Below are 16,806 nucleotides of genomic sequence, written 5' to 3'. Positions count from 1 at the left end.
TTCCGCCACATGGGTTCGAAACCTAGCCACTGGAGAATTTACATGCGGACCCCTCCAGCGCCCGAGACCGAAGACCGTTCACGGTGAGTCATATGGTGACGCTCTGGCAGCGTCCTTACTCGCTTCGGTCTCTAGTCTGGACACCACGGTGGGGCCAGGACACTCGGTTATAAAAAAAAAAAAAGATACCATGTGTTTATAAATGTTATGCGTTGGTACAATAGATAATATTGGCATTGCCTTTCCAAATATATTAATTCAATTTATTGAGTCTCTGTCCTTTTGTATACACTTTGACAATTTCAGCGAAAGTATAACTTGACCAAAGAAGATTTTATTAATTTCTAAGTCGAAAGAAAAAAGATTTTATTGATTTCAAAATGAGTAATGCTGGTACATCTACGATTTGTTATCTTTTTTTTTTTTTATGAAATGTTAAATTTATTGATCATCATAGAAAAATAATAGTTATGTACAAATAAATTCTAAAAGAGAGAGTACTTTGCTATTCTAAACCTTAATTTTGCTTAATCTGAGTACTAAACCATAACTGCATCAATCCCAACAACCCTTTCTTCTCATAATAACATGTAGAAAGAACCCGTTCCCTAATCTTCTTCTCAATCATCTTTGCAAGTTGGTGCGCTGGTCGGCTTCCATGTGTGTGACGTCTCTCATTTCTTTCACGCCATACATAGTAGACAGTTGTAGAACCTAAAATCTATACTAACTATTTGATAGTGATCGGGGTTTGATCTAGAAAAGACAAATGATGTAGGCAACGATATCTTTAGAACACAACGATGTTAAACAGTTTCCAGTAGGTAAAAATGGACTTTATTGATGAATAAGATCGAATACAATGAGTTGAACTAGATCGAGTGATACAAACGAGATCCGTAAAGAAAAAGTCTAAGATCGGGAGGAAAAAAAGGTCGATGTAAGTGTGTAGCTCTCTCTAGGATTTTCAACGTGTCCTTCTTCATGTCCGTTCTCCTTCCTTTATAGTAAGTCGACCTCGTGACCTTTGTAACTGCTCTGCGATCTCCGTCTCTTGTTCCGCGATCTCCGGGACCTCGAAGTCTTCGCTTTCGAGCTCGATTGCTTGCTATGGGCTTCAGTTCCTTACGGCCCATATCTTTGATCGCGGCCCATTAATGTAATGACCGAAATTGGGTCCAACAACAGTGACTTGCAGCGCTATTCTTAGAAAGATAGAGGCAAGCCTGTCACGGCGTCGCAATTCTCGGGAAGTGGGATGTCACGCGCATCGGCTTGATTTGACTTGTCCGCTATTTTAGAATCGTGTGGTTGAGATCGATAGTTCGTGGCCGGTTAATCTTTTGTGTTTCGGGAACCATTTTTTTATATATATATTACAGTTCACTAGATAGATCGTCTTCTTCAATACTACAATCCTTGTTTCTCTTTCATCGTCTTTGGTATTTTCTTTTTCCTGCTTCGAATTTATGGCGCTCGAGAAATTTGGTCCCCACCTCAAGAAAATTCTCGAGGCGAAACACCTCGAGGCTACCTATGAACTCTGAGGGGTCGATTATACCGTCAAAATTGAACTTCCAGAAGACGGCAAAATTCCGGAGACTGTGAGACCGGGGTACTGTGGAGCCTATATGTCGCATTTTTAGGATGGCGGCTTACCGTTTCCACTTCCTCGTTTTCTTCTTGAGGCGTTGGCGGAGCTTAAGATGGCGTTTACCCAGATGGCTCCTAACTTTTTTCGCTATTTATTGGCCTCCTGGGTCCGAGCTCAGGAGGAAGGTCTTGAGTTCGGACTCAGGGAGTTGAAACAATTGTTCGCTATAAAGCGGAACAATGGCTTTTCTGGCACGATGATTCTTGCTCCCCGCTCTGGTCGTGTTATTATTGAAGGTATTCCCAATAAAGATGATCGATGGAGAGAAAAGTTCTTTGTTTTTAAGGTTAACCCGGCGTCGGTCGGGGATTTTGACTTTGAGAGGATCCCTAGGGAATGGTCCGACGACATTGGTAATTTTTTTTTCTTCTTTTGCGAATAATGTCTGCTCCTGATCGTCTTTTGGCCTAAAAGTCTCCTCTCTTTTTTATCTGTAGAGCCCTTTGGTCATGTGCCCATGACTCCCGAGCTTCGTGGGTTAAAGGCTACTTTGCGACGTGGTAGTCCTCGATGGCTCGCTTTTACTCATGACCGAATTAGAACTGCTTATGCTCTCCCGCCGGGTGTGAACTGTGCTACTCATGTTGCCTTGGTGGCTCTCGTTCGGCCCAAGAAAGGTCGTGGCAACAAGAGTAAGTTGTCCTTCTCTTGACAACATTTTGAGATACTTCATTAGCGCAATCCTAAATCCTTCGAGGTTCGTTTCGTTTTTAGGGAAGAAGGAGAAGGAGGTGTTGCTCGATCGTCCTGATGAGTCTTCTGAGGTCGGGTCGTTAGAGGGAGCTCAGAAAGTTCAGCGCGGGCCGGTTCTTAGATCGAGGTCACAGGCTCAGTCTCCTGGCCTTCTGTCTAGGCCGGTATCGATTGCTATCCCTAACGGTGGGACTCGTAAAGCATCGGATAACTCGGCGAGTTCTGCTGGCGATCAAGCTCTTAACGACGAGGTCGATTCATTGACTCACCGGCGTCGACGTTGGGTCTTGGAGGAGATTAACACTGTGACTTTGGGGTCATCGAGCTCGGGACTCCCTCCACCGTTACGTGTTTCTGGTGAAGGTACTTCGCGGATTAACTCCAGCGCCCGTCTTTCGAGCGTGCCCGAAGCCTCTTCGTGGGCGTTTTCATATGATAACGAGATTCTTATCCTTGAGAACCCCGATTCCCTCGCTACGATCTGGCGTAAGATCATAGCGGAAGGATGCGAGCTCCCTTCTCTGGAGCGTATGCGAGAGCGTGATGCCTATGTTCGGATGGCAGTTGCGAATGCCAAGGTACGTTATCTTTCTTTGGTGCTTTATTGAATGGGATGACGATCTCTGATGTTATCGTTTTTGCTTAGGCTATGAAGGCGAGCAATGAAAACGCCGCTTTGATGGAGGGGTGATTGGCTAATTTTGCAAGTAAGGAGGAGATCGCGGGTCATCTTCTCACGATCCAACAGCTTCGAGGTGAGTTGGAGGTTGCTCGGGAGGTGGAGAGGCAGCGCAAAGCGGAGATCGAGGAGTCAAAGAATAAGTTGGCTGCTGCTAAGGCGGAGAAGGTCGCTATTCAGAGCGATCTTGACTCGATGAAGGAGAAGCATAGGCGAGAGATCGAAGGTCGAGATAGGCGAGTTCGCAAAGATCGCCACCTTGCTCGTCTCTCTCTTGCTCAAGAATATGATGGGGTTCTGGCTGTAGTGAAGAACAAGTTGGAGCAGAAGAAAAAGGAAACGGCTGCGGAGATTCGTTTGCAAGAGGCGCGAGCTCGTATTGAGGCTTTGACTGAGTATAATGAGGGTGGCTTCGAGCTCGAAGCAGAGTTGGAGAATCTTAAAGACCTGGAGGTTTCGCTCGAAGTTAATTACGGTCTTGCTTCGGTGTCTGATCCTTCTCTTAGTCGCCTCGATCTTCCTTAGATTTTTGGAGATTCTGTCAATCAGGATTGATGCGAAGGTTAATTTGACTTAGTTTGAAGTTTGATATGTTCTTCTTTTCTTTTTGTGTTTTTGTTGTCGAAAAAAAAACATATATATGTCTTCGACGGATTATGAGACAATACCTCTTTAATCGTATGTTTTGATTTAACTTAAGCTTCATTAAGCCTATTTTTATCCTTTAGGAGGCGTGGAACAGAGACTGATCAGGAATCTGTTTTGTGGGCCTTTATATGGCGTGATAGCAAGTCAATAGAACAGGCTACGTTTAGGGGTTGAGTATTCTAAGTAATAGAAGAAAAGTAACAAATGTTTGTTCAGTTGTTTGGGATGCGCTCGGTGTCGAGCTGCCTATGTACCCTCTTCGAGGGATCAAGCCTTTTCGTAGTTCCGTTTTTCTTTGACTGATCTGTATGGTAAGGTCGGTAGCTTCCCAGCTCGAAGCTTGATAGTCATGGTCGAGGTTCGGGTTTTGCGTCACTTGTAATATTTCTTTAAGTTGTAGGCGTTCCAAGGTCTCATTTCTGGGAGGCCAGTTTTGCGTTTTTCTAGCTCGTAGACTCCGGTTCGGATTTCTTTGGTGACTTTGTATGGTCCTTCCCATTTTGCTCCTAGTTTTCCTGCCCCTGGTTCTTTCGTTCCATCGAACACTTTTGGGAGAACTAGGTCGCCTACGGAGAAAGCACGGTTTCTTACGTTGGAGTCGTAATAACGTGCCGCGGCTTGTTGGTAATTTTGCACTCGTACTGCTGCTTTTTCTCGTCGTTCCTCGATCATGTCTAACTGGTGGATTAATAACTTTTCGTTGAGTTCGGCGTCTTCTGGACATATCCCTCGTCACTGACTCGGGACCTCGACTTCGGCTGGGATTACGGCTTCGAATCCATAAGACAGCGAGAATGGTGTTTCTTGGGTTGCTGTGTGGGGGGTCGTTCTGTAAGCCCATATGACACCGTGCAGCTCTTCGCCCCAGCTCTCTTTCTTGAGGTCGAGTCTTTTCTTGAGGTTGTTCATGATAGTTTTATTTGCGGCTTCGGCATGACCGTTGCATTTTGGGTATCGGGGGCTTGCGGCCTTAATTTTGATTTTCCATTTTACACAAAACTCGTTGAATATTTTTGAGATGAATTGTGGTTCATTGTCGGTTACTATCTCGTATGGTAAACCATGCCGACAGATGATGTTTTTCCAAATGAAGCTGGTTACCGTCGTAGAGGTGACGTTGGAGAATGCTTTGGCTTCGATCCATTTGGTAAAATAGTCGGTTAGTACCAGGAGGAATCGTAATTGGGCTGCCCAGAAGGTACTAGCGGGACTACTATATCCATGGACCATCTCATAAAGGGGTATGGTGAAGCTATTGTAGATAATTTTTGAGTCGGTTGGTGCATCATTGGTGCGTGCCTTTGGCATTTGTCGCATTTTAATGCGAATTGCTCGCTATCATCGGCGATCGTTGGCCAGAAGTAGCCTAGTTTCTTTATCCTGATTGCTAGGGATTGCCCGCCAGAGTGGCTTCCGCATGATCCTCCATGAGTTTGTTTTAGGATTGTGAATGCGTCTTTGGGCGACACCCCCAACAAATAAGGCTCGTCTAAGCTTCTTTTGACAGTTTCTCCTCCATAATACAATAGCGCGAGCTCCGGGCTTTTATTTTTCGAGTTTACCATCTTTCAGCGGGGAGTTCGCCGTCTTTATATATTTAACTATTGGGGTTCTCCAATCTTGTCTAGCTTCGAGCTCTTTTTTGAAAGCGTTGTGTGCCTCGTTGTTAGTTTCGTGGACGGCTTCTTCAGGGTCAGTTGCCGTGGTTGTTGTTCTTCTAGTCCTGACGTGTGACAAGCTTGGGGTTGATGGGTCGTCGAGCTCACTGCTGTTTTCGTCGTCGAGTTCCTGGCTTTCTTTCTGTGCTCTGCTTCGTGTAATGATTACATCGATGCGCGGGAGGTTGTCTTCTTGAATATTGCTTCCTTTGCACGGGAGATCTATGCTAGGCTTTTCTATTTCTTCTACCGGTATTATTCTTTTTACCGCTGGGTTGGAAGTCGAAGCCAGCGCAGCTAGAGCGTCGGCCGACGTGTTATCTCCCCTTGGGATTTCTGTGAGCTCGAATTTGTCGAATTGTTGAGCGATCTATTTTAGGACTGTGAGATATGCTTCCATTCTTTCGTTTTTTGCTTCGTATTCTCCGTGGAATTGGCTCGTGACTAACTGCGAGTCGCTGAAGGCGCTGATTTTCCGAGCTCCTATGCTTCGTGCGAGTCGTAGGCCGGCGATCAGAGATTCGTATTCGGCTTCGTTATTTGATGCGCTGAATCCCAGGCGAAATGATTGCTCGATCATTTCTCCTGTCGGGGATTTGAGCTATATTCCGATCCCGGATCCCTGCCTTGATGAGGCCCCATCGACGTGTAATTTCCATGTTTGGGAATTCGATTTTGCGCTGTCTTCTTTCGGGACGAGTTCGATTAAGAAATCGGCTAACACCTGCGCTTTCGAGATCGTTCGAGGTTTGTATTCGATATCGTATTCGCTGAGCTCGATTTCCCACTTCGCCAATCTTCCTGATTGGCTTGGACTGTGGAGTACTGTCTGTAGGGGTTGCGATGTCATGACCGTGATTGAATGAGACTGAAAATAAGGTCTTAATTTTCGAGCCGCGGTTACTACTGCTAGCAGTAGCTTCTCCATCACGGGGTACCTGGTTTCGGCGTCTACCAACGATCTACTTACATAGTATATCGGTCTTTGTTCTCTGCTTTCTTCGCGAATTAGCACTCCGTTCACAGCGTGTTCGGAGGTTGCCACATACAAATAGAGGGTCTCTCCTATGGTTGGTTTTGACAGAACGGGCGGTTCGCTGATATATGTCTTAAGTTATTTTAGGGCGGAGTCACATTCGGTGTTCCATTTGAATTTCTTGTTTCCTTTCAATAGCTTGTAGAAAGGGAGGAATCTGTCGGTCAATCTAGAAATGAAGCGGTTCAGCGCAGTTATTTTTCCGGTGAGGTGCATTGTACTTCTCGGATCGATCGAGGAGGTAAAGTATCGATGAGCGCGGTGATCTGTTTCGGGTTGGCCTCGATTCCTCTTTCGGTTACAAGGTATCCGAGGAACTCTCCAGAGGGTTCAGTTTGTAGGGTTCAGTTTCATCCCGAATTTATTAAGAATGTTGAAACACTCTTGGAGTTGTAGAACGTGGTCGTTGGCTTTGGATGACTTTACTAACATGTCGTCTATGTAAACCTCCATCGTTCTTCCAAGTTGTGTGGAGAACATTTTATTTACTAGTCTTTAATAAGTAGCTCCGGCGTTCTTTAGTCCGAACGGCATTACTTTGTAGCAATAGGTACCCCGCTCGGTGATGAAGCTAGTTTTTTCCTGGTCGTCGGGGTTCATGAGGATCTGATTGTAACCAGAAAATGCATCCATGAACGAGAGTAGTTCGTGACCGGCCGTGGCTTCTACCAGCTGGTCGATATGCGGTAATGGGAAGCTATCTTTTGGGCATGCATTGTTGAGATCGGTGAAATCGATACATACTCTCCATTTTCCATTTTTCTTTTTTACTACGACTGGGTTTGCGAGCCAGTCAGGATATTGGACTTCGCGAATGGAGCCGATTTTCAGGAGCTTATCCACTTCGTTGTTTACCGCCTTGGCCCGTTCGGGTTCTAGCTTCCTTCGTTTCTGTTTGATAGGTTTGAACGTAGGATCGACGTTCAGGTCGTGAGAGGTGATATTGATGTCGATTCCGGGCATGTCCGCCGCAGACCATGCGAAAGTTCTAATATTTTGCTTGAGGAAAGATACAAGGTCGTTCCTGATTTCAGGAGGGAGATCGTTCCTGATGTTAACGCCTTTTTTGGGGGAGCTCTTGTCTAGGGCGACGATGCTCGATAGGTCTTTGGCGGGATCTTTTACTGAGAGGTCGCGTGCGCGTAGGATATTCTCCTCCTTCTGTGGCATCTTTCGGAATTCGGATATGTAACAGGCTATGGCTTGTTTTTGGCTTCCGAGTATGGTTTTCTCGCTGGTTGGAGATAAAAACTTCACGCATTGGTGGTAAACCGAGGGGACCGCCCTCATCAGGTGCAACCAGGGGCGCCCTACGATGGCATCGAAGGGCATAGGATGATCGACTACGGTGAATTCTGCTTTCAGTTCCAGATCGTAAGCTTTGGTGGTTAATAATATGATCCCGAGCGAACGGATTGACTTTCATTCGAAGATGGCGACGGGAGTCGTTTCTTGTCTAATCATTGGGATCGGTTGCTCGAACGACCGTAGCGTTTTTTGTGAGATGACGTCGACAGCGCTTCCGGTGTCGACAAGGATTTTCGAAAAGACGGCGCCTTCGATTTCCAATGCGATCACCAAGGCATCGTCATGGGGCATATCGAGCTTTATAGTTTCGTGCTCGTGGAAAGTCACGATCTCTCCTTTTCATATTGTATCTTCGGGGGTGATGATGGTGGAATCGTTAATCGCTTGTCGCGAAGCGCAGGATCGCTTGTCGAGAGTATCGATTTTTCTTGATGCGATCGGCCTCATCGATCTGAAGAGGTCGAGATCGATCGATTCGATGCAGTTGGACTGGATTGGGATGGGATCCATAGTCGCGCTTAGGAAACTTAAATCGGTTTCTTAGCAAACATGTTTTTTCGTTTATCTGCCCCACGGTTGGCGCCAAAATGTAGAACCTAAAATCTACACTAAGTATTTGATAGTGATCGGGGTTTGATCTAGGGAAGACAAATGATGTAGGCAACGATATCTTTAGAACACAACGATGTTAAACAGTTTCTAGTAGGTAAAAATGGACTTTATTGATGAATAAGATCGAATACAATGAGTTGAACTAGATCGAGTGATACGAACGAGATCCGTAAAGAAAAAGTCTAAGATCGGGAGGAAAACAAGGTCGGTCTAAGTGTGTAGCTCTCTCTAGGGTTTTCAACGTGTCCTTCTTCATGTCTATTCTCCTTCCTTTATAGTAAGTCGACGTCGTGACCTTTGTAACTGCTCCGCGATCTCCGGGATCTCGAAGTCTTCGCTTTCGAGCTCGATTGATTGCTATGGGCTTCAGTTCCTTACGGCCCATATCTTTGATCGCGGCCCATTAATTTAATGACCGAAATTAGGTCCAACAACAGTGACTTGCAGCGCTATTCTCAGAAAGATAGAGGCAAGCCTGTCACGTGTAGCACCAAGTATACGAGCCAAAATCTGCAACCAAAGGCCATAGGTATATGGACACGCGAAATACAAATGATCTCTTAATTCCTCTGGTTCACCACAGAAGGGACATCCTTGCGTTATCCCCCACATTCTCCTTCTAGTCCCCGTGGAGAGCCTATCCTTGACATCCAACCGTGTGATAAAAGCATAGCGAGGCACTCCTTGTTTAAACCAGACAAGTTTAGACCAAGGCAGCTTGATATGGTGAGTTCGATATGTTCCAAATGTTAGAAGCGGAGAACTCCTTTCCATACTCCTCTGCCCCTATTTTCCAAACCGCTACATCATCATCATCTTGCGCCAGAACGAATGGAAACTCCTTCACCTGCGCAATAATTTATTCAATGATCATGTCTCTTGTATTCCCAAACCTCCATTGATGACCAACCAGATGCATTCCTCACAATACCAAGCTTATGAGTTCCTCTTTCACCAATAACCTCGATTAGTCTCCCCATAGGATGCCATAGATCTGTCCAGAAACCCACAGATTTTCCACTATGAACTTCCATACGCATAAACTGTTTTGCTAAAGGCCTCAGTTCCAACAGCTTCTTCCATATCCAAGACCCCACTGCTACTGCTCTGACGTCCCAGAAAGTCTCTCCTCTTAATATAGTATTCTTCACCCACATAACCCAGAGAGAGTCTAAGTTATTGAAGAGCCGCCAGATCAGTTTGAGATCAAACACTTTTGAGATGTCTTGTATTCTACGAACACCCAAACCTCCTTCTTCCTTTGGTTTACAAACCTCTACCCATGCAACTTTAGCCTTCGATGATATGTTAGGAGACCCACTCCAAAGAAAAGCTGAACATAGACTCTCGATCTCGTCAATGCAACCTTGAGGGAGGCTGAATGCGGAGCACCAAAAGTTGGTGAGGCTGGTAATCACCGAATTTATCAGCTGTAATCTTCCAGCGAAAGAGAGTGATTTGCTCGTCCAGCTGAGAAATCTGGCTCGGATTTTGCCACCAATGGCTCATAATCACTCCTAGTCATCGTTTTAGTGGTGAGAGGCAGCCCGAGATATTTAACAGGCAAGGCTGAAACAGTAACACCATTCGCTGTAGCTGCAGTTTCTAACAACTGCTTCCCTCTTCCTGCCACAAAAATTGTAGATTTTGCGACGTTTATACACAACCCCGACATTTGAGCGAAGTCCCTAAAGACATCAAGAATACCTGTGAGAGAGCTGCAAGAGCCATCCGTGAAGACAACAATACCATCCAACGATTTGTTATCTCTAGTTCATAAGAAGGTTATATATTTATATTTTAAATCCCTCTTATTAAAAAAAAAATCATTTTGTGGATCCATTTTTTTGTAAATTTTTAAATTAAATACACTCTTCTATTATCTAGTTAAATTCACTCTTCTAATTATGAAAAAATAACATTATACTACTAAATATATTTCCAAACAATACAATAGCTAATTTTGTGTTCAAACAATATAAAACATTAGGTTCTACCTTTTAAATATTTTTTAATTTATCTTCTTTTAAATTATTTGATTTAAAACCATCCAAATGTTTTATAAAAGGTTGAAAATAAGTATACTTATTTTTGCGGGTTTAGATACTACAAAAAAATAATTTAATATGAAATTAATTAAATTAATATGCCATAACATATTCTTAAATTTCTTTTATTTTTATAAACATATAACTATGCGAGATTATGCTTGGTTTAAGTTGACATTGAATAGTTTTATACAAATAAAACGTTAGAGTCAATAAATTAACATCAAATAAGTTTTATAAATTTATCAAATAAGTATATATCACAAATTTAATCAAACAAATTACAGATATTTTATTAAAACTTCTAATGTAATGGGTTGAAATAATTAAAAACAAAATTAAGTAATATTTTAGATACTTTTCCTATTTAATATAAGTATAAAATAATATAATTATATAGTTTTCAAATACACTAAAATAAAGAATGTTAAAATAATACTTATAAAAATGTTAAATTGTATTGATACTGTAAATTAGATTTTATAAAAATAATATTTTCGCGCTTAAAAGCGCAAACCATAATCTAGTTAATTATTTACATTTTTTAACCTCATATATAAATTTTTAAATTAAAATAACAACAATACTATTAAAGCATAATCACAACTTCGACATAACTTTGGTTTACATTGTGATATTATTAAATTTTGACCATTATTTTAACCGTCCATCATGATATACCGTCTAAAAACTTAATATTAACCCTTATCAACTATTTCAACTAAATATTTAAATATTTTATAATAAATAATTAAAAAAATATAGATACATATTTTTCTAAGATTGAATCTAATAAAATCTTACAATATGTTTTCAAAAGTATATCCAGTTTTATAATATTAAAACTTTATAAATATCTAATAGTTAAAAAATTTTGAAATTATTATTAAATAAATATTATACATTAATATTAATTTAATTTTAAATATACAAAATAAAAATTTATCATATTAGATATAAAATAATTATAGATTTATTAAATACTAAAAAATAATAAATATAGTTAAATAATTTAATCTATCAATTAATTTTCAAAACTTAAGTTTTATAAAATTAACTAAAATAAATAATGTACAATTATTTATTTAAATAATTATATAAAATCAAAATTCATAAATTATAGATGTAATTATTATTTCTATTAAACAAAATTTTGTAATTTTTTTTATAAAAATCTAATAGTACTTAAGTTAGAGTTCAAATTAACCTAAATAATCATATAAGAACTATTCAGAATGTGAATTTGGGATCATTCTAAAATTTACCATTCCAACAAATGCTTTCCAAGATTCTAAGCAAATCAGTTATGTAGCCAATTAGTTGAAAGAAAATCACATTATAAGTTCTTTTATAAGAAAATAACTCTATTGGTATATAGAATTTGATAATTGTTTACGTAAACAGAATAAGTATAGTATGACAAGAGGGAGAAATGATGATAACTAAATCCTATCAACCATAACATTCAAATTCAAAATTTATATTATTATTAATAAACAAAAAGCGCACACCAATACATAACAAAGGACAGCCTATATATATGCCCCAATATATAAGTTTATTTATCCTTCCAAACAATCAAGATGCATGTACTTTGCTACATCTCCACACCAACCCCAAACCACAAAAAGCTAAACTTAAGAATAATAAAGGGGGCAATAATACTAGTTTTTATAATTAATTTTAATTCAATACATATTGATATCATTGGCCATGATGGGTTGGTTAGTGTAAACCGAACCACCCCAATGATTAACGCCACTCATCATCATATCATCGTAATATCCGTCGCAATTAATCCCAGCCGTTCGATCATCGAACTCACAGCCGTCGATCTGATCGACACCACCACCATTGGTCGTCGTCACGAGATCGACGATCTCGTTCAACGACTCGAGTCTGGTGCTTAGCTCCGCCATCTGAGCGGTCAAGACGGAGTTCTCGGCTTGGATCTTCATGTAAAGCTCAGAGGTGACGGTGAGACTCGTCAAGATCTGACGGTTGTCGCTTGAAAGCTGATTGATCTGAGCCGTTAGATCGTCGACGTGTTTCTGTTTACGCATCCTTGATCTACGTGCAGATTCACGATTCGATAGCATTCTCTTGCGTTTCCGCTCGTCGACGGTAACGGCGGAGTCAGATGGATTCCCGCCGTCGGAGGAGCTCGAGCTCCGGTATGTGCTGCTTGATGACGCCATTTTATTACAAGAATATTACAAGAACAAAAGAAAGGACAGTTTGTTTTTTTTTGGTTGGTTTTAGATTTGTCTGAAAATAATGAATATATGATGTAATAGTTAATTTAAAGATTAGTTTTGGGAGTTTTCAGCAATTCATGAAACGTTGTAAAACCAGTAAAGGAAGACGACGGAGAAAGATTGAACGAGATGGGTTCTACGGCAGAGAGCAGATTTAACCGTGAGCCCCGAGAGCAAGATTTCGCAGAGAACGGGAGTCATCAGTTTCGGATCATCAAATTCTCAGTTTTTAATGATATATAACAGAGAAACAGAGGAGGAGAAGGAGTTCTATTTTTGAATATGTTACCAAAAACAAACAGAGGAGATCTCTAAATATAAAGAGCAAACAGATAATAAAACAAAGGATTTGGGGATAAGGAAGAGAATATGAGTGAAGGGGAAAGAGGTTTTTGATGAAGGATTTGTCATGGATTATATAGAAACCAAATCTCAAGCATCCACTTGATTTTTAAAATTTTAAAATTTTATTTTTATTTTCAAAGCAAATAATGGATGGAGGAGATTTGTTTTATCATTTTAAAGCAAATCTGTGGGTGGGGGTGTATTTTCCTTTTGATTTTGTAAAGACTGTATTTATAACGAAATATAAAAGGTAAGTGTGGATTTTTGTGTGGTGTATTAATGGTGCGAATTAATGCAATAAAGTAGAGAAATAAGGAAAGTGGGTAAAAGTTGACCAGATATCATCGGAAAAACAGTCAATCTCTTGAAATTACATTTTTAGTATAAAATCTTAAATATTATATTTGTTACCATAAGTTATTATTGTATTAAATCAAGCTCTTAAATCAAAATGATAATATATAATATGAACAAGGAAATAAAACTATGACTGTCAATTTGTAAGGTTTGACCGGTAACTATCGTAAGAATGGATTGAAAAATAACGAGTAGAAATAAAATTTTAAAAATCACGAAGAATGATAGTTTTTATCAAATTTAATAAGGAATAAATTTGTTCTATAATTCTCTACAAACAAAAAAACGAAGAGGAATGAAAAAGAAAATTTATTCTTCATGAATGGTAAAAAATTTAAGGAATGATAAGGAACATAGAGTCTAACTAGTGACTATTATAGAAACATTAGGAATGAAAATGAAGATTATTCCTTATCAACTTTGGGAAGCGAGAATTTGTTCTATATTCCCCTAGAATAAAAAAAATGAGAAAAAATGGAAAGAAAAAATTATTCCTCGTAAATGGTAAAAAAAAAAGGAATAGTAAGAAATGCATTATTCCTTTTCATTTTTTGGTCAACAGTTAGATTCATAGTGTTCCTCTTCATTCTTTTGGTCACCATTAAAAGCCTAAGAAATAATATATTTAAAAATATTTGGTAAAATATTAGTGTACGAGACAGATTTGGTGAAAGGTGTTTGAAATTCTATATTTGAAAATTTAAAGTGTTTTTCTCCAAAAACAAAACTTTAAATTTAACTTCAAAATTATTTGTAATTTACGCTACGGTCCTTATATTTTTTATTATTAATATAAATCAAGAAGACTTTTATAAAAAGCACATATATAGCAATATTACTATAATATTAACTAATAAAATGTTACACTAAAATATAAAGTTATAATTAGAAATACATAATTAAATATTAAAATACAAGCAAAATACCACATTATTTCATGAAATTATTTCCGTAATACCTCCATTTTCGGTTACACAAAATTTGTTTGGACAATACTTAAGAGGTTCCGAAGAAAATTTACTAGACTATTAGTGTTGTTGTAATATTTAAATTTGTATAATAATTATGTCTTCGTGTATCTTTTAAAACTTTTTTTATTAACTTTCTTTTGAAATATTCTCGTTGTATAATTCTAGTTTTAAAATACTATAAATCTTATTTTGAATTTTTTATTTAATTTTATGTGTAAAATTATAATTTATAAAAATAAATTTGAAATATTTATGATATACAAAAGTTTTAAAGATTAAAACGATAAATGAGAAGATACCTAAGAACCGTAAATGTGATGTGTAATTAATTATAAGGACCAAATACAATAAAAAGATGAAATTTCAAATTTGAAATTTTGAGTAGTGAAACTTCAAATTTGAAATATGAAGTTTTACTCTTTAAAACTCTAAATTTGAAGTTTTGAAGTTTTTCTAGAGAACAAAAAACTATATATTTGAAGTTCTAGAGTTTCTTTCGGAGATGCTCTATAGATTAAAGAGGCTTTTTTAAAGTAGTAGTTGTTAGTAGGGGTGGACAAAATATCTGTAAAATTTGATTCAATCCATTATTCATTTCTATTATATCCAAATAATTCAGATATTTATAACTTTATGAATCGAAGCAAATACTAAAATTTAATATCCGTCAAAGAAGAAGAAAATTACAAATAATAATTATATATATAATTTTATATCTCTATATAAGTTTTATAATAATATTATTCATTAAATTAATTATTTAGTTATTAATTAAAAAAATTATGTACCTTTCAGGCTTTTTTAATATTATTATTCATTTTATAGAGGTTATTAACTTCTTTTTTGTAGTTTTTATAATTTTGTATGAAATATTATGATTTTATCATATTTTTTCTCTTTTGGATCGAATCGGATATCCGATAAATTATCCAAATTATATCCGGAAAGTTGCGGATCGAATCAAAAAATCAATTATTCGTGCGGAGCGGATCACGAATATCCTTAAAATTCTGGATATCCGCTCCGTGCCCGCCCCTAGTTGTTAGTGAATGAAAAGATCTTGGTCATCCGGATCATCTGATCCAAAGCGCCCTAAGGTTTGAGAGGAGAGAGATTTGTGTTGTGTTTTCACATCTTGTCCATGAGTTTGAATGTTTGAGCCGGAGAGAGTTTTTTTTTTACGAATGGCGTTGTTCCGCTGCTTTCATATGTGATAAATGAGCACATGGCTAACCAATTTCCGTAAAGTTGCTGGTAGTATAAGTTAATGCCCTTTGAAAATTCATCTGAGTACCAATTGGATGAACGGGTTGAAGGATTGTTCAGTGGTCTGGAAATTTGGATTTTTTCATGAGACTAGAAACAACTTGACCACTCTTAAATGAGAAGTTATTTAATTGATTTTTGTTGACATGTTATTCAAATGAGAAATTTCAAGAAATTGTCATAAATTGGATTGGTAGATAATTTTTTAATTTTATATATTTTAATTAGGTTCAAAAAAAAATGCTAAAACCAATTAATGTTAGTTGTCATATACCCGATAATATTATACATGTGGATTTATATTAATTAATTGTATAAATTATATAATGTTTTATTAATTCTTTTTATCATCTACCATTTATTCATAAATTATATAAGATAAAATAAAAATACAATTTATATAAAATGAGATATTATATTTCATCTACAAATATATACCATCATTAAAAATTCATTGCAATATTATATTGATATTTTTAAAAATTAAACCAATCTACATGTTAAAAGATATTTAATCATATATAAAATAAGATATTAAACTTAAATTCTCCAAAAACTATTTATATCTGTGAATTTTCAGGTATCCACCACCTAGTATCTAAATTAATTTATAGTGTTAAATATATAAGTTAATATAATTATTGTTTAACATATGATTTAATAAATAATTTTCACATTTTAAAATTCAAATATAAAACAGAATACAAAATCGTAAAAAATAAAGTTTGTTAACTTTTATTTAATCGACCATATTAAAATAAAATACCTAGATTTATAACAATTTACTAATTTTTGACATGCGCTTCGAAAGCGCAAAAATATTTGAATTATAAAACAAAGCTTGATATGAATTAGTATTTTGAGATTGTTGTATATTACTATGTTACAAAGACGTATTATATCGGATAAGAGAATTTGTTTAGATTATATAATTTATTAATTAGTTTATTTGAGATTTTGTATGTACATTCTTAGATAACTCATTTTAGGCATGTACATTTTATCCGGATCAGAAAAACAAAACCGAAACTGACCTAAAAATACTTTGTTTAGTTTGGGTCGGGTCAAAGACAAAGTACCTATTGGTTTGTTTGGACATGTGGGTATCCATTCGGATCCAGTTTCTATCCGAGATCCGATCAAGTACCCGAAATGGTTTGTGTATATTAGGTATATATAGGTATTTTATATATGTTTTCGGTATTATAATATTTTTGAAGTTTTGAGGTCGGATTTTTGGTTATAGTTTTGGGTTTTCGGATAAAACTTAAAT

General features: G+C 37.5%; 3 protein-coding genes across 3 annotated transcripts; 1 reads left to right on the top strand and 2 right to left on the bottom strand.

Annotated features, from left to right (window-relative positions):
* Positions 1–1,706: 1,706 nt before the first annotated feature.
* Positions 1,707–3,551, top strand: LOC111208965. Its single transcript, XM_022708645.1, has 4 exons — positions 1,707–2,007; positions 2,092–2,286; positions 2,369–2,925; positions 3,060–3,551. The coding sequence occupies exons 1-4, from the start codon at positions 1,707–1,709 to the stop codon at positions 3,549–3,551; spliced, it is 1,545 nt and encodes a 514-aa protein (XP_022564366.1).
* Positions 3,552–8,696: 5,145 nt separating this feature from the next.
* On the bottom strand, positions 8,697–9,445 carry LOC111208966. The gene is made up of 3 exons (XM_022708646.1): positions 9,182–9,445; positions 8,998–9,135; positions 8,697–8,930 (listed from the first exon to the last, which is right to left on the bottom strand). Exons 1-3 carry the CDS (start codon positions 9,443–9,445, stop codon positions 8,697–8,699), a joined length of 636 nt encoding a protein of 211 aa, XP_022564367.1.
* A 2,361-nt stretch (positions 9,446–11,806) lies between these two features.
* LOC111208816 (bZIP transcription factor 2) lies at positions 11,807–13,808 on the bottom strand. The gene has a single exon (XM_022708318.2). The coding sequence runs from the start codon at positions 12,532–12,534 to the stop codon at positions 12,025–12,027; it is 510 nt and encodes a 169-aa protein (XP_022564039.1). The 5' UTR covers positions 12,535–13,808; the 3' UTR covers positions 11,807–12,024.
* Between the last annotated feature and the right edge of the window lie 2,998 nt (positions 13,809–16,806).

Source organism: Brassica napus, chromosome C7 (genome assembly GCF_020379485.1).
Source record: "Brassica napus cultivar Da-Ae chromosome C7, Da-Ae, whole genome shotgun sequence".
In the NCBI taxonomy this organism is placed as follows: Eukaryota; Viridiplantae; Streptophyta; class Magnoliopsida; order Brassicales; family Brassicaceae; genus Brassica; species Brassica napus.
This window is presented reverse-complemented; position numbering and strand designations above follow the sequence as displayed.

Coding starts and splice junctions, on each gene's coding strand:
- LOC111208816 (XM_022708318.2), bottom strand. CDS start 12,534: ATGGCGTCATCAAGCAGCACATACCGGAGCTCGAGCTCCTCCGACGGC.
- LOC111208965 (XM_022708645.1), top strand. CDS start 1,707: ATGGCGTTTACCCAGATGGCTCCTAACTTTTTTCGCTATTTATTGGCC. Junction 2,008..2,091: donor GGAATGGTCCGACGACATTG/GTAATTTTTTTT, acceptor TTTTATCTGTAG/AGCCCTTTGGTCATGTGCCC. Junction 2,926..3,059: donor TGGCAGTTGCGAATGCCAAG/GTACGTTATCTT, acceptor TTTGCAAGTAAG/GAGGAGATCGCGGGTCATCT.
- LOC111208966 (XM_022708646.1), bottom strand. CDS start 9,445: ATGTGGGTGAAGAATACTATATTAAGAGGAGAGACTTTCTGGGACGTC. Junction 9,136..9,181: donor CTGGTTGGTCATCAATGGAG/GTTTGGGAATAC, acceptor ATTATTGCGCAG/GTGAAGGAGTTTCCATTCGT. Junction 8,931..8,997: donor CACCATATCAAGCTGCCTTG/GTCTAAACTTGT, acceptor TTGGATGTCAAG/GATAGGCTCTCCACGGGGAC.